At 43.1% G+C, this 25,181-nt stretch overlaps 1 protein-coding gene across 1 annotated transcript; it reads right to left on the bottom strand.

Annotated features, from left to right (window-relative positions):
- Window positions 1-674: 674 nt before the first annotated feature.
- On the bottom strand, window positions 675-1,550 carry LOC126204119 (uncharacterized). The gene has a single exon (XM_049938534.1). It carries the CDS (start codon window positions 1,548-1,550, stop codon window positions 675-677), a length of 876 nt encoding a protein of 291 aa, XP_049794491.1.
- Window positions 1,551-25,181: the final 23,631 nt, after the last annotated feature.

The raw sequence follows: 25,181 nt of genomic DNA, 5'->3' as shown, positions 1-25,181 counted from the left end.
ATGTGAGGTCGTTGTCCAAGGATCTCTTCTATTCCTAACGTTTCGTCCAGAACAGCGCTGGACATCCTCAAAGGCGCTCCTCCGTTGAGTCTTGCCGACCGCCCGGTAGGACGTCTAGAGCGACATATATAATGCAGAAAAGGGGGCGTGGTCGAAGTAACACGTGACGAGCAGAGATGATCCTAAACAACTGTGAAACTTAACTAACGATTGTCGTCTCGTCAAAAATAAAATTGCCTAGCGATTCTTCAGAGCTACTGTCCATACGTCGCTAAGTCTCATTGCCTTCTCTTTCCTACTAAAATTATCCTGATGCTTATAAATTTCAATGATTTCTCTACATAGACGTAGATACTAATTTAGCGTTACAGATAGAATTTCTGCTTCAGAAAACTTTATTTTGTGGTTTCCTGACTGAAGAGCATGCTCTCTCAAAGGTGATTTCTCTATTTTTCCTAGTCGGCCAAGACTTTTGTGTTCTTTTGGCCATGTATTTACGCTCCTCTTGGTAGTTCCAATCTAAGTATTATTTGTACTATTTTCGTTATTTTTACTTATATTCTACCTTAATTTCTCGCATTTGTTGCATTTGCTATTTATCTTAACTTGTAAATGACATGTGATATTCTATTAACTTTGAAAGGATACCAAAAGCATGGACGCAATAAAACTATTTATAAATAAGTGTATGTTAATGAAGTACATAGCAAGGCTGAGATGAAGAAAACTGACCGTAAGATTTTCTGATGATCTTCGATGCAAATGCGCAGTGAGTTATACATTTGGTCGGTGCCTTTCGTCAGGAGGTCTTTCTCAAAGTATGCGGTCTTTCCTTTACACGGGATACTGGACACGACCGCCATCTCCTTGAGGCGCACGGCTAGGATCTGTAGCTGGGCAGCCACAAGGATCATGGCCGACGCGAAAAGGCAGTCGACGCCGAAGCTGATCTGCGTCATGAGCAAGCCGGCCGCGCACTGGGCGAAGTAGGACAGCGCGTAGTGGTGTCTGTTGCCGTCCCAGGGGTGCTGCGCGAACGGCAGCCGGCGCTCTTCCGCGTGCGCCACCAGCGGTATGGGGTACCACACGAAGCACTGCGACAGCATGAAGAGCAGCGTGCCCAGCGTGGTGTGGTGCGCCCGCCTCCGGGAGGCGCGCAGGATGGCCGCCGGCACAGAGCCGCCGCCGCAGACCTCGCTCTGCAACGACAAGAGGGCGTCCAGCCGGCGCACCAGCGCGCTGAAGTGGCGCCTGGTGTACATGAAGACGACCATTTTGAGGGCGCCGCAGCCCTGAGTAATGGCGGTGAGCAGCGCCAGCGTCGTGTCGTCCATGTCTCCCCAGGAGAAGTACGCGGCCAGCGCTCCTTCCACGGCATTCCAGAAGCCCAGCAGGAGGCCGCAGGCGGTGTACAGGTAGAAGGGCCAGAATTCGTGCAGCGGCCACAGTCCGAACAGCCACAGGTGGCGGATGTTCAGACTAAGGACGGAGCGCCCACTGTCTGCCCACGAGAGGGGTGAGTACGTGTGGTCTCTCTGTCCGGTCCGCATCTGATTACAACCACAAGGGGAAAAAATCACAGGTGACAATTTTAAAAAACGGAACAAAATGATTTAGAGACAAGTATGCTGTCACCGAAAACCTTTTGCTATGAAGAGGTTCGAAATATCCGCCAACATTTGCTACTGCCGGATTGTTTCACCCTTTTCAGATTTACACAGTTGCTGATTCGCAGCTATGTTTAAGATTTTTAGTATATTTTTAGTATATTTTTAGTGCTAGCTGTACGCGATAGTGTTGTTGCACAAGTTTCAGCCACACTCCCTTGTAAACATACCCAGAGGAGGCTACAAACGAGCAGCGTCAGACGACATTGCCCATAAATTTGTATCTTCTTCCGCGTCTCATGCAGAACGTTTTGTTACGAAGTTGCGTCACTGCAGTCCGCTCAGCTCGCATAATATTACACTACTGGCCATTATTTAATTATTTCATAGGGGTTTGTTGCGCAGAACAGCGATGATATTAGCGTCCTCGCTCGAATTTGAGACGAAATGGTTACTTCGTATTAAACGTGCAATACATTTTAGAAACTTTGTGTAAAAGACAATCCATAGGCTGTACATAAGATACAGCAGAATAACTGAAAACTAAATTCGTACTTAGTAGAAAATATTTGTAAGTATATACAGGGTGTTTCAAAAATGACCGGTATATTTGAAACGGCAATAAAAACTAAACGAGCAGCGATAGAAATACACCGTTTGTTGCAATATGCTTGGGACAACAGTACATTTTCAGGCAGACAAACTTTCGATATTACAGTAGTTACAATTTTCAACAACAGATGGCGCTGCGGTCTGGGAAACTCTATAGTACGATATTTTCCACATATCCACCATGCGTAGCAATAATATGGCGTAGTCTCTGAATGAAATTACCCGAAACCTTTGACAACGTGTCTGACGGAATGGCTTCACATGCAGATGAGGTGTACTGCTTCAGCTGTTCAATTGTTTCTGGATTCTGGCGGTACACCTGGTCTTTCAAGTGTCCCCACAGAAAGAAGTCACAGGGGTTCATGTCTGGCGAATAGGGAGGCCAATCCACGCCGCCTCCTGTATGTTTCGGATATCCCAAAGCAATCACACGATCATCGAAATATTCATTCAGGAAATTAAAGACGTCGGCCGTGCGATGTGGCCGGGCACCATCTTGCATAAACCACGAGGTGTTCGCAGTGTCGTCTAAGGCAGTTTGTACCGCCACAAATTCACGAAGAATGTCCAGATAGCGTGATCCAGTAATCGTTTCGGATCTGAAAAATGGGCCAATGATTCCTTTGGAAGAAATGGCGGCCCAGACCAGTACCTTTTGAGGATGCAGGGACGATGGGACTGCAACATGGGGCTTTTCGGTTCCCCATATGCGCCAGTTCTGTTTATTGACGAAGCCGTCCAGGTAAAAATAAGCTTCGTCAGTAAACCAAATGCTGCCCACATGCATATCGCCGTCATCAATCCTGTGCACTATATCGTTAGCGAATGTCTCTCGTGCAGCAATGGTAGCGGCGCTGAGGGGTTGCCGCGTTTGAATTTTGTATGGCTAGAGGTGTAAACTCTGGCGCATGAGACGATACGTGGACGTTGGCGTCATTTGGACCGCAGCTGCAACACGGCGAACGGAAACCCGAGGCCGCTGTTGGATCACCTGCTGCACTAGCTGCGCGTTGCCCTCTGTGGTTGCCGTACGCGGTCGCCCTACCTTTCCAGCACGTTCATCCGTCACGTTCCCCGTCCGTTGCAATTTTTCAAACAGATCCTTTATTGTATCGCTTTTCGGTCCTTTGATTACATTAAACCTCCGTTGAAAACTTCGTCTTGTTGCAACAACACTGTGTTCTAGGCGGTGGAATTCCAACACCAGAAAAATCCTCTGTTCTAAGGAATAAACCATGTTGTCTACAGCACACTTGCACGTTGTGAACAGCACACGCTTACAGCAGAAAGACGACGTACAGAATGGCGCACCCACAGACTGCGTTGTCTTCTATATCTTTCACATCACTTGCAGCGCCATCTGTTGTTGAAAATTGTAACTACTGTAATTTCGAAAGTTTGTCCGCCTGAAAATGTACTGTTGTCCCAAGCATATTGCAACAAACGGTGTATTTCTATCGCTGCTCGTTTAGTTTTTATTGCCGTTTCAAATATACCGGTCATTTTTGAAACACCCTGTATGTATACGTACGTATGTTCCACATCTCTTCCTATCCCCAATGAGCCGATTTCAAAAGAACTTGGTACACTTATCACTTTCTGTTTGGAAATCATCGCTGTGGGAGTAAAAGCAACCTACCTATCACAAGGGTGGGCGTGGGAGTGGAAAAGCAAAGTAGTCCACGACACATGAATATCCATATTTTAGCCATCCATTACTTGAGAATAAGAACCCGGAACTTTAAAAAAACTTCACACATAATTTCGAACTTTTACACTTCTTTTCTCGCTGTCGATCACCCGAAAATGATGACACGAAAAAATTTTATCGCTTCGAAAAAAGTTTATCGGTCATTAAAGTTTCGCTGTTCATGCAGTAAACATGCCCCATGAACCATGACGTTTTAACTTATTACGTCTATACTAATAACAGCATTGGCGACAAATTTTTCAGGTAGCAATCACACCCACCACTGAATGTACTACAAAAATTATATCATTGTACGACAATTAGTTCAGGAGATGATGATGTAATAAACGTTTGGATGTGTGAAAAACTGCAGTACGTTTAAATTTACGATTTCATTGCTACTACCTCTATTCATAACACTTTTCGCACACAGTATCAACATATGCCGCTGAGCGTATCTACAAAAAAAAAAAAAAAAAAAAAAATGTTCACCCCAACTAAAGTTTCCTATATCATGGAGTTAAACAGTCCACCCACTGAGCTTTCTACAACATCTTATTAACAAAACAAACATAATTCCTACGGAAAACTATAACGATTTTGGTTAGCTACACAAAACATTACAAAAAATGCAGGCTCTCTCCTAAGTGGACCTCTTTAAGACAAAAACAGTTGCCTTTATTTCATGAAGATGATTATCAGTCTTTAGTAGTCAATATGTCCTCCCCGCACTCGGATGAGTTTTTCCAGTCTGTGAGGCGTGCTATGGATAAGACCATCAGGTTTTTCTTGGGGTATGAGATCCCACTTCTGAATGGCAACTTCAGTGAGTCATTAGGATTGTCAGTTTGATTCGAACGCTGTGCAATGGCCACCTCCAACAGGTCCCAGCCATGCCCAGTCGTACTCATACCCGGGGACTGTGCTGTCCAATGCATTCGGTTGATGTCGCATCTCTGAAGATCCCGAGACATTGCTAGAGTACAATGCGGTGTTGTACTGCCATCGACTATGATGAAGTTGCCACCGACCGCGAGTCTATAGTGCCTTGCAATCGTTTGTAGAACCACTTGGAAGTAAAATTTCCGTAAATGGGAATTAGTGGGATTCGTCGTGCCATCACTATTGCCACTCAGAATATTGCACTTCCACCTGCAAATAGATGGACGTCCTGAACTTATCGGAGTTCCTGGAGCCATCTAGCGCTTCTCTAAATGCTAACGCGTCTAGTGTCTGCTCGCACACCAATTCTGGTCTCGTCAGAAAACGTGACATTACTCCATCCTGCAATGGTCCAATATCGATGTGCAGGAGCCTAGGTAACTCGACTGCATCGGTTCCGTTGGCTCAGTACAAAACTTCTGACTGGTCTTCTGGAATGGAGACCACCTTGATGCATTCTTTGGTTGAGCTGCGGAACTGAGAGGAGCTAATAGTGATAATGGACATGGTCGCGGATGGCTGCTGCTGCAGCGGTACGTTTACATGACCGGGAAAAAAGCCTTCAGTGTATGGGCTCTAACTGTATAATGCACGCAGTGCCTAGTTCCACGAGACCTCTAGTATCGTAGACTACGCTTTATGATAGTTTAGGGAATATGACGTAATAAACACTGAGTGAAAAATGACGTATCATACATAACGTTTTAATTTAGTACTTCTTCAGTAACAGCTCCATGCACAACACATTTCACAGTTATCATATAGTCGTATATCACTGGATGTACATCTGAAATTCCATCACTCTACACTACATACGTTATAGATATTCAGTTCCATGAAAATGAAACTACAGGGCCAAACTAGCTAGAGGCATAGTTGAAATATATGTATACATACGCGTGAAATATGTTAAATATATGTGAAATACACTACTGGCCACTAAAATTGCTACACCATGAAGATGACGTGCGACAGACGCGAAATTTAACCGACAGGAAGAAGATGCTGTGATATGCAAATGATTACCTTTTCAGAGAATTCACACAAGGTTGGCGCCGGTGGCGACACCTACAATGTGCTGACATGAGGAAAGTTTCCAACCGATCTCTCATACACAAACAGCAGTTGACCGGCGTTGCCTGGTGAAACGCTGTTGTGATGTCTCGTGTAAGAACAAGAAATGCGTGCCATCACGTTTCCGACTTTGATAAGGGTCGGATTGTAGCCTATACCCGATCGCGGTTTATCGTATCGTGACATTGCTGCTCGCGTTGGTTGAGATCCAATGACTGATAGCAGAATATGGAATCGGTCGGTTCAGGAGGGTAATACGGAACGCTGTACTGGATCCCTACGGCCTCGTATCACTAGCAGTCGACAGGCATCTTATCCGCATGGCTGTAACGGATCGTGCAGCCACATCTCGATCCCTGAGTCAATAGATGGGGACGTTTGCAAGACAACAACCATCTGCACGAACAGTTCGACGACGTTTGCAGCAGAATGGACTATCAGCTCGTTGGCCATAGCTGCGTTTACCCTTGATGCTGAATCACAGACAGGAGCGCCAGAGATGGTGTACTCAACAACGAACCTGGGTGCACGAATGGCAAAACGTAATTTTTTCGGATGAATCCAGGTTCTGTTTACAGCATCATGATAGTCGCATCCGTGTTTGACGTCATCATGGTGAACGCACATTGGAAGCGTGTATTCGTCATCGCCATACTGGTGTATCACCCAGCGTGATGGTATGGGGTGCTATTGGTTACACGTCTCGGTCACCTCTTGTTCACATTGACGGCACTTTGATCAGTGGACGTTACATTTCAGATGTGTTACGACCCGTGGCCCCAACCTTCATTCGATCCCTGCGAAACCCTACATTTCAGCAGGATAATGCACGACCGTATGTTGCACGTCCTGTACGGGCCTTTCTGGATACAGAAACTGTTCGACTGCTGCCCTGGCCAGCACATTCTCCAGATCTCTCGCCTATTGAAAACGTCTCGTCAATGGTGGCCGAGCAACAGGCTCGTCAGAATACGCCAGTCACTACTATTGATGAACTATTGTATCGTGTTGAAGCTGCATGGGCAGCTGTACCTGTACACGCCATCCAAGCTCTGTTTGACTAAATGCCCAGGCGAATCATGGCCGCTATTACGGCCAGTGGTGGTTGTTCTGGGTACTGATTTCTCAGGATCTATACACCCCAACTGCGTGAAAATGTAATCACATGTCAGTTCTAGTATAATATATTTGTCCAATGAATACCCGTTTATCATCTGCATTTCTTCTTGGTGTAGCAATTTTAATGGCCAGTAGTGTACATTTGATAGGCGCGTATGCGGCCAAAGCCATGGGTAAAAATTTCATTCTAAACCCCTTGAATGATTTCAGCCAAATTCGGTACACACATCAGCTACATTCTGGAAAGAAATACTGTAGCTTTCTGCTAATGTGAGTGAAATAATGTCGAGAGAGTAGGGAAGAAGAGGAGCTGGACCGATAACGAGATGGCATAGGTAGGAGGAGGAGGATAAGGAAGAGGAGATGAACAGAGGTAGGTGAGGATGGAAGCTGTCGGGGAGAGGAGATAGAGAAAGGAAAGAGGAGGCTAAGAGATCGGGGAGGAGGAGATGTACAGACGGTGGCGGGGGGTGGGGGGGTGAGGACGAAATAGACAGAGAAAGAGGAGGACCTGGAAGGAGAAGGGGGGAGAGGAAGAGATGGAAGCAGTAAGGATAGAGGAGGACATGAACAGAGAGAGGTGTGAGGAGGAGATGAGCAGAGAGAGGGGCGGGAAGAGATGGATTGATGGACGATCAGCGTAAATAAATGCCTGGGCAACGCTGAGTTCTCAACTTTTCGGTTACGAAATATCAGTAGATGTATATTTAAATAAATTTTTTCTCTGTTTGTAGTTAATTGTTTGCAGTACTGGTATTCAGTGAAATTCCAGCGACGCAGCACCATAGCTCGCCGCCAGCTGAGCGAACACAGTAGGGTAGTCACGTGATACAGTGGAATAGTCGCATGATGTTTCATTTACTGCAGTAGATGAGGAATAACGACGCAAAGAGTCAATGCCGAGTCCCTAGAAGGGTACAGCAATATACAGCATCATATAACACAGTGGTAGGTTCCACATAGGGTTACAGTGTGGTCAAAAAAGACTGAAAGATGAAGAAAGCTGTAGTGTACTACCTTTTAACACTAGCACGTCCGTCACCGATGTAATAAGTTAACATAATTAAGTCATATATGTAAGTATTGATGTATTATTATTATTATTGTCCATTCTCAAATATAAAATCTCTTTCTGTTATACGTTTTTTTATGTACAGGGTGTTCACAATTAAAGTTAAACTTTCAAACAGCTGTAGAAATAACGCAAATGGTCAGAATGACGTCAAATTGCAACGGAAAATTGTCGGAGAAGAGGGAACACGAATGGCAAAAGAAAAATAAATAAATACAAAATTTAGTATTAGATGGTGCTGTAAGCATCATAATTTAATAGTGTTTGACTACAAATGACAAATGAATCAAACAACAATGCTTATGGTGTACGTTTGAAGTCAAACGAACTGCACTACACGGTGTTCATGGGTGCATAGGTTTGATACTGTTAGTTTCGTAAGTTCATCCAGCACGACAAGGTCATGCCACATCGGATGGGAAAATTCGCGTTTTTAATTGTTCTGAGGCCAAAACCCGCATAAAAAGCATCAGTCAAAATCAAATAGAATTATTAATTTCCATGTGACTGGCGCAAAACATGTTCTATATGCTGTCAACCGTTTTCTGCAACAAGTGAAATCGATAAACAGCATGTTCCACAACTGCTCGAAGCGTTTCCGGGGTCACGTTCAGAATGGTTGCGCAATGCGTGCCTTCAGTACAGCTAAGTTTGGAATTGGAAGACTCGCTACAATATCTTTCAGATAGCCCCACAGCCAGAAGCCAAATGGATTAAGATCAGGTGATCGGGACGGCCAGGCTATAGGTAAATAGCGGCTGATATTTCTAGCATTTCAGAAATTGCGCTACAGCAGATGGTTAATTGGATGTTTGGTTTGTGCGGCGCCAAAGTGCACGTTCATCAGCGCCTGTACAAAGTTCCAGTATTTTTAACAGTGAAATTTTTTTCACAGTTCAATGTAGCCACTGTCAGGAATAATGAAGATCATGATGAAATGATGAGGACAACACAAACACTCAGTCCCTGGGAAGAGAAAGTCCCCAATCCGGCCAGGAATGGAACCCGCGACGCAGTGAACCAGAAGCAGCAACGCTACCCACAATACCACGAGCTGCGGACATGCTAACTGGATGTTCAATGTGCGGAGGTGCGCTATCTTGCATAACAATGATCCCATCAACACATCCACGCTGTTGGAGAGCTGGAATGACGTGGTTTCACAAAAAATGGTTCAAATGGCTCTGAGCACTATGGGATTTAACATCTGTGCTCATCAGTCCCCTAGAACTTAGAACTATTTAAACCTAACTAACCCAAGGACATCACACACATCCATGCCCGAGGCAGGATTCGAACCTGCGACCGTAGCAGTCGCGCGGTTCCGGTGGTTTCACAAAGGAAACTCATAGCGCTTACCAGTGACGGTACAGGTAACAGGACCGCGAGCACCTGTCTTTTCGAAAAAATATAGTCCTATGATAAAGGTTGCCGAAAACCCGCAACACACAGTGACATTTCGAGAATGAAGTGATACTGGTTGATTTGCGTGTGGCTTTTCCGTTGCCCATATTCGATAATTCTGTGTATTGACATATCCTATCAGATGGAAGTGGGCCACGTCTGTCCGCAAAATCTTCCCCGTCCGGCCATTGTTCACTTTCATGCGAGCAAGAAATTCTAAAGCAAAGGTCTTGCTGGCCGGTCAACAGGAAGCAACTTGTGCACATGGGTAATTTTGAATGGATAGCTAAGAAGGATGTTTCGTAGGATTTTACACACCGTGCTCACGGGTATGTCCAATGTTCGGGCAATTCTCCGTGCACTACACATTTGCACACCACCTCTCGTCTCCTCCTGCGTTGCTATGGCTACTGCTTCGACTGACGTCGAGCCAATTCGGTTCCTCCCTCTACCAGGTTGCGCACCAAAAAATCCATCGTTTCGAATTTCCGAATCTTTTCTCCAGACCCACGGCAATAATCGGACCAATGCCTTTTTTCAAACCGTTTCACTGTCCGGAACTTCTGCAGAGCGAGGTGTGCACAGTCATCATTCTTGTAATACAGGTTTCCAAGCAGAGCGCGATCCTGCATTGAGACAGTCATGGCGAACGTCACAGACGCGAAAGGAGGCAAAATCGTGTACTCGGAGTGTTTATAGTAACTTCAGTGCGTCGAGCGGATGACAGGTGTTTTCATTTACGCACATACAGCGCCTTATATTGATCAATTTTCACTGTATTATTTTCCTTCTGCCATATGTCGTCCCCCTTCTCCGATATTATTCCGTTGCAATTTGACATCATTCTGACCTGTGGTGTTATTTCTACAGCGGTTTGAAAGTTTAACTTTAATTATAATCACCCTGTATATTGCCTTTAGATTCGAATGTAAAACATCATAATTTCGATCATTCATGCATAGGGAATCTGTAGTTGGAATCGTAGAGGTTAAGAATGGTGGCGGGATGTCACTCTACATCTGTTAGCGCTCCAAAGCAAAGGGCATTGGGGCCTCTAAGCTATTGCTCCTAGAATACTAATATCGGTAGCTAGCCACCGAAATGCCTCCATCTTGAAGTGTGAAAGAAATGGGATTTGTATGGGCTCTACAAGCATATTGCATCGTGGCATGATGTGCACTCGTCTAAGAGGTCTAACACTGAAAAGAAGGAATTTAACAGAGGAATTCGCATTAAGAACCACGACTGTGTAACAACTTCCAGCGTCATCGCCGTAGCTGGCCATCACATTTTCACCAACAGGAAATGTACAGAATGAGTCACTTTATGGTCGCAATTCAACGAACAGAATGTCCCAGGAGGAATGGTCAAGATTCAACGAGATGACAGGAACACTCATTTGAAACAAAAATCTTCATATACACGTGTGGACTCTTCCTAATAATTTCTGACGTAGAGTACATTCAATGTAAATTAGTGTATAGGCTAGTGACGCACACGTATGTATCTTACAACCCTACCTCTTGACATTTTATTATAGCCCAACCTACATCGTCCACTTTTAACCTCTTTGCTGGGACTGAATATTTGATCAAAAATGGTTCTAATGGCTCTGAGCACTATGGGACTTAACATCTGAGGTCGTCAGTCCCCTAGAACTTAGAAATACTTAAACCTAACTAACCTAAGGACATCACACACATCCATGCCGGAGGCAGGATCCGAACCAGCGACCGTAGCGGTCGCGCGGTTCCAGAATGAAGGGCCTAGAACCGATCGGCCACACAGGCCGGCCAATGAATGTTTTTCATTAAGCCAGCCCGTTAAACGCACAGTATTCGATGGTGTGATTTGAGTGAAGTAGTGTAAAAGAATATCGTAATTTCGCTAAATCATGCGTAGGTAATCGGTAGTTAAACTCTTAATAGTTAAGGATGTTGGAAGGAGGTCCCAATCTGTCTGTTAGCGCTGCCAAAGAAAAGACGTGAGGGCACCTAAACTAGTGGGCCTAGAATTGTACAGTCAAAGTTAATGCATCAGTTAACAGAATTAGTGCAAGCACTGGCTAAAATGCCACATATGTACACCAATTAAGAATATGCTGGCATCACGTATGTTTAGAGCTTCTGTGATGGTAGTGCTCATGCTGCTGTCGAAGAATACCAGTGGTGTGAGAGACCCTAGCAGCCGCACTTACCTTAACAGCTGGAGCGGCCTTGGTAGAGCGATTAAAATAAATGTCGTGTGACTAGAGCTCCCGTCGAGTAGACCGTTCGCCGGGTGCAAGTCTTTCGATTTGACGCCTCTTCGGTGACTTGGGCGTCGATTGGGATGAAATGATGATGATTAGGACAACACAACATCAAGTCCATGAGCGGAGAAATCCCCGACCCAGCCGGGAATCGAACCCGGGTCTTTCGGATTGACATTCTGTTGCACTGACCACTCAGCTACCGGGAGGGGACGTTTGGTTTATGTTATCCCAAGAGTGCGCAAGTGCATCCAAGTAGACGGTGAGATAGTAGAAAATGTGCTGTAAACTGTACAACAAATATAATGTGGCGTTTACGACAATTATTAGAAGTGAATATGTTTTTCGCGGTTGACACTTTTTAAAAAGTGATGTTTTTAACTGATGTGCATGTGTACACATGTAAACTTGACAATTTATTGAGTAATACAAAAAATAAATAGCAATATACATTACATGTGTCCTTCCTCGGAACCAATCGAAATAGGGCATATGTCCATAGGATGTCTTTTGCTTGAAGTGATCGTTATTTTTATATCCCAAATACTGACCGGTCCGGTCCTCCTAGGACATCCCGTATATATGAATTTCAGTGCACTAGCGAAAGGAGAACATCATTGACCTAAGTGACGTACCCTTTATTGGCAATCCTGTTCCTGATTATGGAAGTTTATGAGCGTAAGACAGCAATTAGTTGTTAGATATTTGATAACATTAATAACAAAAGTATTCAAGACTTGAGTCAAGCCCCACGAGATTAGCCGAGCGGTTTAAGGCGCTGCAGTCATCGACTGTGCGGCTGGTCCCGGCGGAGGTTCGAGTCCTCCCTCGGGCATGGGTGTGTGTGTTTGTCCTTAGGATAATTTAGGTTAAGTAGTGTGTAGGCTTAGGGACTGATGACCTTAGCAGGTAATTCCCATAAGATTTCACACTCATTTGAACATTTCTGAACTTGAGTCAAATTACTTAATTAGTTAAAAAGAGACTGCAATACAAATGTAGCTACATGTAATCTAAATTTCAAATCGCTACAGATAACAGCGACTACAGATTCTCTAGTTGGTTTGAAACTACTATTGCTTAAATAAGTAACACACTCCAAGCTAAAAATAAAAAAAGGCGCATCACGAAGAAATTATACAAACTGGTCGTAAACTGATATCTCATAAAAATGTAGGCCAACGATGCAAACTTGTAAACTTCGTCGGCCGATAGATGAAAATGTGACGTTGCAGTGCAGTTTCACTGCGTAGGTGGAAAGGATAGTAAGCAGGGCACATGTCGATACCAGGGCACCAAATACTCTGCTGGACAGTAACTACGCCCCACAGAATGCTTAAAGAAGTCGGTTGGAATAATTGGCGAATCTCTCGAAATTTGAACCGGAGCGATGCCACTGTCCTACAATGTTGGCAGGAAAGGTTGAACCATTGCCGAACACAGAGTGAAGAAGGAAGTGGTCGACCTGAAGAGACGACAGAACGACAAAGCTATCTGAGAGAGCCTCTCAGAGTCTCGGAGTCATCACTATCATTGATCAGACGTGCAAATGTTTCCATAGTGACCACAAGGATCAACACTAAGCGATTCACAGAAGGGGGGTTGAGCCCACGGTGCCCCTTACGTCGACCACTATTGAGCTCTGTACATCGAAGAGTCCGTCTCCAGTGACGTCGTGAGCATTTGGCCTGGATGACTGGAGTAGGATTGTCTTTGGAGATGAGCCCCGCTTAGAACTGGGCCCCGATCAGAAACGAAGGCGCCCCAGTCAGAAATGGGATACCAACGCGAGTACCCGAGGCCCGAGTACCAGGAGTGATGGTCTAGGGTGCCATTTCATTTCACAGCAGGACCCGTTTGGTTGGTATCCATTGTACAGCGGCTAGTCGACAATATTCTACGCCGTGCTTTGACGCCCTTCATGGCAAGCCATCCTGGCTGGGCTTACACTTCAGCAAGATAATGCCCGCCCGCAAACGACGAGAGTTTCTATTTGTTTTCGTGCTTACCACACCCTACCTTGACCAGTAAAGTCACCGTATCGCTTCCCAATTGAGGACGTTTGAGGCGTTATGGGCAGGGACCTCCAGTCTCAGGATTTCGCCTATCTAAGACGCCAGTTGGCACGATCTCACACAGGAGGACATCCAGCACCTCTATCAAACACTGGCAAGCCGAACAACTACTTGCACAAGGGCCAGAGGTGGACAAATGCGTTAATGATCCTCTCAATTTCTGAAGCTCTTTCTCTTTAATGAATAATTCAAATTTTGTGAAATTATAGAAGTGTGTGTGTCTGTACAAGTACATCGTATCAACCGATTTCTGCCTCATGCGGATAATTCCTTCGTGGTACGTAGTTTATTTATTTGGACTACAAAGTTTATCTTAAGTGCTACACGTTCTTGTACATAAAAAAAACTTCCATAATCGTTATCGACTACTATAACGATTCACGAGTAATCGTATTCCAGGAATCATTTTGAACAGTGGTTAATTAAGTTTCAAGAAATGGGTATTCTCTTTATTTAGGTGGTCACTTAGAAAACGCTTTTGTTTGGAAATTTTTTCGTTCGTGGATGATACGAGAAACCTTATAGTGGCTGTAAGTGATTGAAGATGCTAACATGTTTGACTAATTCCAATAATAAGCTTTCACATTTTTGTATCTGTGTGCTGAACGGATTGCCAAATACTCTGAATCTGTAGCCGGCCAGTGTGGCCACGCGGTTAAAGGCGCTTCAGTCTGGAACCGCGCGACCGCTACGGTCGCAGGTTCGAATCCTGCCTCGGGCATGGATGTGTGTGATGTCCTTAGGTTAGTTAGGTTTAAGTAGTTCTAAGTTCTAGGGGACTGATGACCTCAGATGTTAAGTCCCATAGTGCTCAGAGCCATTTGAACCATTTTTGAGCTCTGAATCTGTTTTGCATATTTGGACTGCCGAACTTTTGTTGTATGGTTACATACTATACCTGTTGGCAATGAATCTAGTTTCAAATCCTGTTTACATATTTATTCGTAGCTTTTGTTACAATGTTATGTTTAGAACTTCCCTGTCCGATTGCTTTAATCCTCTAGACACAAGATTACAGTCACTTAATCCTATAAATGATAGACACCTACTAAACAGCAAAAAGGAAAAGGATTCTTTGGTGACCTGGTATTGCCTTTAGTAAAAGAGGAGTGTTAAATTTCCTCTATGAAGTCTCCAAATTCGCAAGAAAAGTGGAAACTTGACGCTTTAACATGAAATGCAATCGAGGCGATAGAAGGAAAAGTGCAAATTCTTGTTGGCTCAGCCGTAAACGTTTTTTACAAGAAGGAGAAGGACGTACCACTATGATCCCCAGACAAACGAGCGAAGCAGGCAGTGGAAACGTGCGGATACTCTAGCACCGATGAAAGTCGGGGTACCAATCATTACAAGGCAAAGTGATGCTGTTCGTTCTTTTGTTGCTGTCATGTGAGTAATGTGACGAAATTACGCTCGTAAGGGGAAACAGTCACAGCAACCCACTACTATATAATCCTCTAGTTAATATCTGACCCAAGATACTGATGATGGCTACCGCCGAAACGAGAAAAATGGATTAGTAGATGAAATGATGATTTATAGTTCTCTCTGCATTACAAGCCCTTCATCTGCGACCAGTTCTGCGAACTGCAGACTTCCTAAATTATTCACCGTGGTTGCCTCCCTCCTATGTGCCTTTGTGGTAAAACGTCGACCTAATTCTTAAGGCTGTAGCTTTACGTCCCTGCACAGAAGAATACCGACTCATAGAATAAAGGTCTGCAGAAAGTCACCATCACCAAATTACGTGGTCAGCTTGATTATTTAGAAGTGATAAATATAGCTTTATGACTACTCAAAAAATGGTTCAAATGGCTGTGAGCACTATGGGGCTCAACATCTTAGGTCATAAGTCCCCTAGAACTTAGAACTACTTAAACCTAACTAACCTAAGGACATCACACACACCCATGCCCGAGGCAGGATTCGAACCTGCGACCGTAGCAGTCCCGCGGTTCCGGACTGCAGCGCCAGAACCGCTAGACCACCGCGGCCGGCTTTATGACTACTCCTTTTACATCCCTGACACCTCATTTTATTTCAAGCAAGTCATACTTAAAGCAGTAATTCTCTACGTTTCAGCTATACAAACACAATGAAAAATATCGTGATATGACCTGCACATCGGCAAATCGATAACAATATGTATTCCACCTTATTTCTAAACTGTTACATTTTTCCTTTTTGTAAGTGACAATTTCAGTTTCCTTTAATGTACTCTGTTCTCTTCTCCCTAAGTTCTCTCGTCTTTACGCCGTGCCCCTTTTCCCTATCCGTAAACGGTCTCACCCGTTATCGTACAGATACTACCTTACAACCATTCTAAGTAGCAGATGAAACTTGTTGCGAGAAATGATGGTTTTCAATTAACCTTTCTAATGATTTCAACGGGCTTAAAACTGTGAAACCATGGTAAAAGTTAACTGAAACCCACCATTTATTGCAACTCGTCGGCTGCCTATTTCACCTGCTGTTCTGTAACCGTTGCTGAAGTGCAGCCATTTTAAAATTGTCAAGTTCATGTCTACCAAAGTATCTAATGCTGTTTCTTTTAAATGGACGTCAAATTTAAAATAGTAAAAACAAGTTACTTAGTTGAAAACCACCTGTACCTGTACGATCATGGTATCACAAAAATTCGAGGAGCCGCCGATACCAGCCATAGGGGGCCAAAGAAAAATTTTAAGTTGACTTGTAGGTAAGTCGAAACCGGTTAATATAGAAATGTTATTGCGATGTCGACTGATCATTTCTGAATACTGCAAGTAGTTGGCTGTATATTTCACCTGCTGCTCTGAAACCGTTGATGAAGTGCTGCCATGTTCTAAACATTGTAGACCCCTGTTAGTATTAGACATTTCATCCCAAAATACCTATTTCTTCTACTTCGGCTTTTATGAGGTATTTCTAAATCATTTTTAACTTCACGCATCCATCCTTATGTTAACTCTTTTTGCAGAGATATTTCAAAATATGTTTGTCAGCCTGTTGTCATTCACTGCGCGTAACCGTGTATTCATTCTCTTAACGTTTCCAGTTAGAAATTCTAAAATGTATTTCCTCAGTGCTTCTAAATTTTCGTGTCTCTTTGCTTGTAAGTAAAATCTTTCTAATGATTCTTCTCCCCAGTATTTCGAGTTCACCTAATTTTAATTCAGTACTAGTCATTTACTTACGTAGAGGTATTCAGGTTTCTCCATAGTGTTGTAAAGCATCATTTTTGCATTTCGATACAATAAATGTTTCTCATTTCATATGCCCTTAGCCCCCCCCCCCTTGAACCATGGACCTTGCCGTTGGTGGGGAGGCTTGCATGCCTCAACGATACAGATAGCCGCACCGTAGGTGCAACCACAACGGGGGGACGGGGGGGGGGGGGTATTTGTTGAGAGGCCAGACAAACGTGTGGTTCCTGAAGAGGGGCAGCAGCCTTTTCAGTAGTTGCAGGGGCAACAGTCTGGATGGTTGACTGATATGGCCCTGTAACACTAACCAAAACGGCCTTGCTGTTGTGGTACTGCGAACGGCTGAAAGCAAGGGGAAACTACAGCCGCAAATTTTTCCCGAGGGCATGCAGCTTTTGGGTAAAATATTCCGGAGGTAAAATAGTCCCCACATTCGGATCTCCGGGCGGGGACTACTCAAGAGGACGTCGTTATCAGGAGAAAGAAAACAGGCGTTCTACGGATCGGAGCGTGGAATGTCAGGTCCCTTAATCGGGCAGCTAGGTTAGAAAATTTAATAAGGGAAATGGGTAGGATGAAGTCAGATATAGTGGGAATTAGTAAAGTTCGGTATCAGGAGGAACAAGACTTTTGGTCAGGTGAATACAGGGTGATAAATACAAAATCAAATACGGGTGATGTAGGAGTAGGTTTAATAACGAATAAAAAAATAGGAGTGCGGGTAAGCTACTACAAACAGCATAGTGAACGAATTATTGTGGCCAAGATAGATACGAAGCCCACTCCTACTACAGTAGTCCAAGTTTATATTCCAACTAGCTCTGCAGATCATGAAGAAATTGATGAAATGTATGATGAGATAAAAGAAAATATTCAGGTAGTGAAGGGAGAAGAAAATTTAATACTCATGGGTGACCTGGAATTCGGCAGTACGAAAAGGGAGAGAAGGAAACGTGGATTGGGACTAAGAAATGAAAGAGGAAGACACCTGGTAGAATTTTGCACAGAGCATATCATAGCTAACACTTGGTTCAAGAATCATGAAAGAAGATTGTATACATGGAAGAACCCTGGAGATACTAAAAGGTTTCACATAGATTATAGAATGGTCAGACAGAGATTTAGGAACCAGACGTTAAATTGTAAGACATTTCCAGGGCCAGATGTGGACTCTGACCACAATCTATTGGTTATGAACTGTAGATTAAAACTGAAGAAACTGCAAAAGGGTGGGAATTTGAGGAGACGGGACCTAGATAAACTGAAAGAACCAGAGGTTGTAGAGAACTTCAGGGAGAACATTAGGGAACGATTGACAAGAATGGAGGAAACATATACAGTAGAAGAAGAATGGGTGGCCTTGAGAAATGGAATAGTGAATGTAGCAGATGATCGTGTAGGTAAAAAGATGAGGGCTAATAGAAATACCTGGGTGACAGAAGAGATATTGAATTTAATTGATGAAAGGAAAAAATACAAAAATGCAGTAAATCAAGCAGGCAAAAAGGAATACAAACGTTTCAAAAATGAGATCGACAGGAATTGCAAAATGGCTAAGCAGGGATGGCTAGAGGACAAATGTAAGGATGTAGAGGCGCATATCACTAGGGGTCAGATAGAAACTGCCTGCAGGAGAATTAGAGAGATCTTTGGAGAAAAGACAACCACTTGTATAAATATCAAGAGCTCAGATGGAAACCCAGTTCTAAGCAAAGAAGGGAAAGCAGAAAGTTGGAGGGAGTATGTAGAGGGTCTAACAGCGGCGATGTTCTGGAGGACACTATTATGGAAATGGAAGAGGAGGTAGATGAAGATGAAATGGGAGATATGATACTGCGTGAAGAGTTTGACAGAGCACTGAAAGACCAAAGTCGAAACGTGCCCCGGGAGTAGACAACATTCCATTAGAACTACTGACAGCCTTGGGAGAGCCAGGCCTAACAAAACTCTACCATCTGGTGAGAAGTATGTATGAGACAGGCGAAATTACCTCAGACTTCATGAAGAATATAGTAACTCCAATCTCAAAGAAAGCAGATGTAAAAATTACCGAACTATCAGTTTAATAAGTCACAGCTGCAAAATACTAACGCGAATTCCTTACAGACTAATGGAAAAACAGGTAGAAGCTGCCCTCGGGGAAGATCAGTTTGGATTCCGTAGAAATGTTGGAACACGTGAGGCAATACTGATCCAACGACTTATCTTAGAAGAAAGATTAAGGAAAGGCAAACCTAAGTTTCTAGCGTTTGTAGAGTTAGAGAAAGCATTTGACAATGTTGACTGGAATACTCTCTTTCAAATTCTAAAGGTGGCAGGGGTAAAATACAGGGAGCGAAAGGCTATTTACAATTTTTACAGAAGCCAGATGGCAGTTATAAGAGTGGAGGGACATGAAAGGGGAGCAGTGGTTGTGAAGGAAGTGAGACAGGTCGGTAGCCTCTCTCCGATGCTATTCAATCTGTATATTCAGCAAGCAGTAAAGGAAACAAAAGAAAAGTTCGGTGTAGGTATTAAAATCCATGGAGAAGAAATAAAAACTTTGAGGTTTTGCCGATGACATTGTAATTTTGTCAGAGACAGCAAATTACTTGGAAGAGCAGTTGAACTGGATGGACAGTGTCTTGAAAGGAGGGTATAAGATGAACATCAACAAAAGCAAAACGAGGATAATGGAATGTAGTCGAATTAAATTGGGTGATGCTGAGGGAATTAGATGCGGAAATGATAACCTTAAAGTAGTAAAGGAGCAAAATAACTGGTGATGGTCGAAGTAGAGAGGATATAAAATGTAGACTGGCAATGGCAAGGAAAGCGTTTCTGAAGAAGAGAAACTTGTAAACATCGAGTATAGATTTAAGTGTCAGGAAGTCGCTTTTGAAACTATTTGTATGGAGTGTAGCCATGTATGGAAGTGAAACATGGACGATAAATACTTAGGACAAGAAGAGAATAGAAGCTTTCGAAATGTGGTGCTACAGAAGAATGCTGAAGATTAGATGGGTAGATCACATAACTAATGAGGAGGTATTGAATAGAATTGGGGAGCAGAGGAGTTTGTGGCACAACTTGACTAGTAGAAGGGATCGGTTGGTAGGACATCTTCTGAGGCATCAAGGGATCACAAATTTAGCATTGGAGGGCAGCGTGGAGGGTAAAAATCGTAGAGGGAGACCAAGAGATGAATACACTAAAGTGATTCAGAAGGATGTTGGCTGCAGTAGGTACTGGGAGATGAAGAAGCTTGCACTGGATAGAGTGGCATGGAGAGCTGCATCAAACCAGTCTCAGGACTGAAGACTACAACAACAACATGTTCTTTCCCTTTAATGTGTCTTTAAATTGTGGTAAATTTTCTTTAACCAATATTTTTGGACTGTCTCTCTTAGGTACTTCAACTATTTGATCGTTGTCAGCCTGAAAAAATTGTGCATATTTTTTTGTAAACAATAGCTTTTGTTCTCTCTACAGAAATTCTTTGATATGTTGTTTTTTTCTGTCCTCGGGTTTTCACTAGTAACTATGAACGTGCCAGATTTTAGATAGTGCAACATAATTGACTGCATTTGCTAGTCAGTTTTTTCAGTATACTGTATCTTTCTTCTCAGTCTTATTTATGGCAATGAATTTTAGATCTATTTTCAATTCCAAATTCTATCTTCGTACTTTTACATTACGTTCCTGTGTCTCGAAAATCTGGTTCCGCGTCACTTTCCTCTGACCTCTTCAGACAACTTCGGAAACTGAAATAAAACCATTGATGTTTGTTTCATCCAGGTAGCTAGGCTTTTAAAATGTTTAGGAACAGTTGATTATTTGTCAGCTTTAATATTGTAAAAACACGCTATTTGCTGCTACACGGCTTACCTTGCTCATATAAATGCCCCATGGGCGATTTGTTTACTTCTGCTAATCTTCCACAGGGATCACATATATATCAGTCATTTTGTACCTGAAGGTTTTTCAACACTTTTTGTGCGTCAGAGATAATCTGTGGCCCGCATTATTTTACATGTATAAAGAAAGGCAAAGGGGGTGTTTCGTCGATCACTAACTCTCACTCGTAAAAATACAGTCCACGCAACAACACCGATGCTAAAAGAGTAACAAACAGATTTAAACCCGTGAAGTGCTACAGCATCACTTCAGACCTGAAGAAACAATGGCGTTACAAGCGAAGTCAGACTAAGGTCAAAATAAAAAAGAAAACTCTCGAATAGTACAATCAAGAACGAAATTTATGAAAATACCTCTATCTTCCTTCAGTATGCCCCCAAGACGTCTCATTTAATCCTGTACATGGGCAACTAACCTATTTATCCTTAAAGCATTTTTGTATTGTAACACAAAGAGTGCAAACTATACGAAGGCAGCATAAAATGAATTTGACAAAGAAGTTGACCTACCTCCTTTCTCCCCTGTAGATGATGAAGCGTCAGTTGGGCCTGTATCCAGTTTCAGAGTCGGCCCTGTTCTCGAGTAACTGCTGGCCGTTATCCCCTCTGCTGTGCTCAGAGTCGTGCGAAGAAGTCGTGATAAGAGTCCCTGAACGCTTCTAAAGTGCACTTTCTTTCAGAGTCGTATTTATATATTCCTCGAAGAAACCGGTGTAAATTTCATTAGTAACAGTCAGTAAGAAATTATGGAGACTTGCTGAATTATTTTGTGATTGAATTATTCACTTCGTTTTCCACGTGGGCTCATCTGGAGTTATATAATGTAAACAAACGCAGTACGTCGATGAAAGTGAATAATAGAAAGCTCCATCGTACCCATGTTGTGTTAAATAATCTGGACCGTTGACAAAATTAAAATTACGGTTGGCCATGTTGCGTAACAGCTGCTACGTTTCTTTAGCAGGAAGTAATTATCCAAAGGAAACAACTTTTGTTTGAAATAGTTTCCTGTACATGTAGTTTAAAATTTAATAACGGGGTCAGTGGTTGCAGAGCTGAGTTACTTTAACGGAGTCAAGAAGGTAGCTCTGAGAATACTGATATGTAATTTCCACCGAAGTGTTTATTCGTTGTTACGCCTGCAATTGCGGCCTGCATTAACAGTTGCAGATACCATAGATTAAAATACTTAAATCCTTATACCATTGTTAAGTTACTGTCAGCTGTGTCACTCAAAGTGTATCAATGCTATTCTGATAACATGTGATGTAGTCAACGTACAATGACGCTACTGTAGCAGGTCACGTTTTACATTCGTTCAGCGATCCTTCAATACATCATCAGTAGGCGTCTCTAGGGAAAAAGGTGAAATGATTTTTGCTGCATTAGTCTGAAGAGGGAAATTCCTTGCTGTTGCAATAACGAAAGAAACCTGTTGTCAAAATTCATATTGGAATCGCTCTCCAATGTTTCATTCACGAGAGGTATGTCACTATGGGAGATGCGTGACATCTGGTCAATTGTAAACATTGTGTCGTCAAGGCCATTCTGCTGTGGAGCGTCAGTATTATTACCATTTCTCAAATTGATTGAAATTCTAGTTTACCTATCCACAGGTGACTACAGAACAGCTGAAAAGTTATACTTTGCTTGGGGATGGGCAAATTCACCTACGAAAAAATAAATCGCAAGACTAATAAGGAATTAATATATGGTAATGATATTTAGTGAATACATTTGCCTCCGTAACATAGTAAAGTGATGGACATTACAAGACCACAGGGTAATTTCAGCATGAGATAATCCATTACAAATATGAAATTCTGATACATTAATAACTGGTGTAATAGCACGAATGCTGAACCCAAGCATGAAAACGTGCATGCACTGTGTTGTACAAGAGATGTATGCCAGTTTGTGGGATGACGTTCCAAGCCTCTTGCATTTGGTGGGTCAATAGAAGGACGCTTAATGCTGCTTGAGGATGACGTTAGCGCTATCTTTAGATTATGTCCCATATGCGCTCGGTTGGAAACAGATCTGGTGATAGAGCTGTCCAAGGCAACATGTCGACACTCCGTAGATCATGTTGGGTTACTGCAGGTGTATGTGGGCAACCGTCATACTGTCGAAATAAACCCCTGGAATGTTGTTCATGAATGGCAGCACAATAGGTGGAATCACCAGGCTGGCGTACACTTCTGCAGTGGTGATGAGTGGGATAACCACGAGAATGCCCCTGCTGTGGTACGAAATAGCAACCCAGACCTTAACTCCAGGCGTAGGTTCAGTTTGTCTAGCACGGTACCGTACATGTTAGTAACAGGCCCTGAACTGGCCTCGTTCTAACGAACACGAGGTCATCCGTAGTACCGAGGCAGAACCAGGTTGCGTCAGAAAACACAACAGCCTTCCACTCTGCCTTCCAGTGAGCTCTCGCTTGACACCACCGAAGTCGCAAATGGCGGTGGTTGAGGTTAGTGGAATGCACGTTACGGGGCGTCTAGCTCGGAGCTAGTTCGTTGTGTCACTGTTGTGCCAACTGCTAATGCAGATGCAGTACGGTGCTCCAGAGCCATCCGCCTAACACAGTGGTTTTAACTCTCGGTGCCACCAAGTGGCTGTCCGGAGCCCGGTCTTATTGTGACTAACATTCTCGCTACCACCCGTGCCATCACTAATTATAGTGGTGAAACGTCCCCTTAGAAAAGTTATTGAATTACTGTGCTGATAAATCTCTTACATTATTTGATTTTCAAACAGCTGAGCAAAACTGAATGTACTCAGACATTTGGCTCTTTACCTATTCTGATCAACACTAAACTGACACACAATATTTTTTTAGCGCAACGCAATCTGACTTTCAATAATCTCTTCAAAGAATGGCCCTGACTAACATTAACCTATACCTTTCACAAATCACTTACCTCACAAAAATCTTCGTTACTCGAACTACTGCAATACAGCGAGCGCCACTACTGCTAGCTGAATAAAAGATTCAAACTACTGAAGGCACTAACTACTGATAGGCATAGTTAGCAAATGAAAGATTTCGATAGAGAACTAACAATTTATTTACCTTAATAGTGTTCAAAAGTCATAATATATATAGCAGTTCATGACATCCATTCTTACAAATGTACTGTTTCTGATGGACACACGTCCAGATCATCCGCTCTAAAAAATCCGCCATCTCACCTCCCCACATCAACCACTGCTGGCGGCTCACCTCCAACTGCGCAACACTACGCGCTGTTAACAGCCAACAGCCCAACACTACAATGGCGAGTATTACAACAATGCCAACCAGCCACAGACTGCACACAGCACAGCCATTGATTTTCATTCAGAGCGCTACGTGGCGTTACCAATATAAAAACCTAAACAGCCTACCTACAGTGGCTACGTTTCTCCTCAAGAGTTTCCGCAATACCGCAGAAGGAACATCCAGCTTCTCGTCGACCTCCTTCAAACTCAGTAAAGTGCTGATAATGGCGTCTTTATGGCATAAAAGCATTCCTGACGAACATCAGCTCACCTCGTCCGATCTGAAAGATAACTGACGCTAACGACTTCTAGAGTGTGTATTTAAAACAAACCTGATTTGTGTCCTCAGAGTGGCACGGATAGTGTCTCTCTTATTCGACTGGTGCGAATTCTGAATGGACATCATCTTCCAGATGTAGAAACATGCCTAGCAACTTTCGTTTATATCGCACAGCTCCTTCTTGATGTAGCGATTTGTTTTTCCATTAGTGTATATGGATCTGGTTCGGATAGCCCCGAGCTGTATAGAGTAATAGTTAACATTAAAGAAGTAACTACATTTTTCCATGTTATAACTAACTTTTTGAACAAAACTTAACTACACAAAATCAAATAACAAATTACATTTTGATGTGGTTTTCGAGTGATAATTTTTAATGTGAGCTGTTTGAACCCTGTCTGATAATGCGCAGGGCAGACTCATCACATGTTTGAAACTGGGCATAAAGAACATACGTATCCGTAGAACAGGACGGTTTCCGGCGAATAAGTGATTGCATAAAAACACTCAGTGACGGGTATGGCACATAATACAGGAATTTTACGTACTACATCTACAGAAAGGCTGGTTGAATGATAAAAGAAATGGATACCCAGAGGAAAAACTCAGACGGTGTTCTGTGGGAAGTTGTGGACACAGTAGACTAGCAGAATTGTCAAATGAGCAGTGTGCTGACATGCATGTTTCGTGAACGTTAGCTATCGCAA

The sequence above is a fragment of the Schistocerca nitens genome, chromosome 9, assembly GCF_023898315.1.
Source record: "Schistocerca nitens isolate TAMUIC-IGC-003100 chromosome 9, iqSchNite1.1, whole genome shotgun sequence".
Taxonomy (NCBI): domain Eukaryota; kingdom Metazoa; phylum Arthropoda; class Insecta; order Orthoptera; family Acrididae; genus Schistocerca; species Schistocerca nitens.
This window is presented reverse-complemented; position numbering and strand designations above follow the sequence as displayed.

Coding starts and splice junctions, on each gene's coding strand:
- LOC126204119 (XM_049938534.1), bottom strand. CDS start 1,550: ATGCGGACCGGACAGAGAGACCACACGTACTCACCCCTCTCGTGGGCA.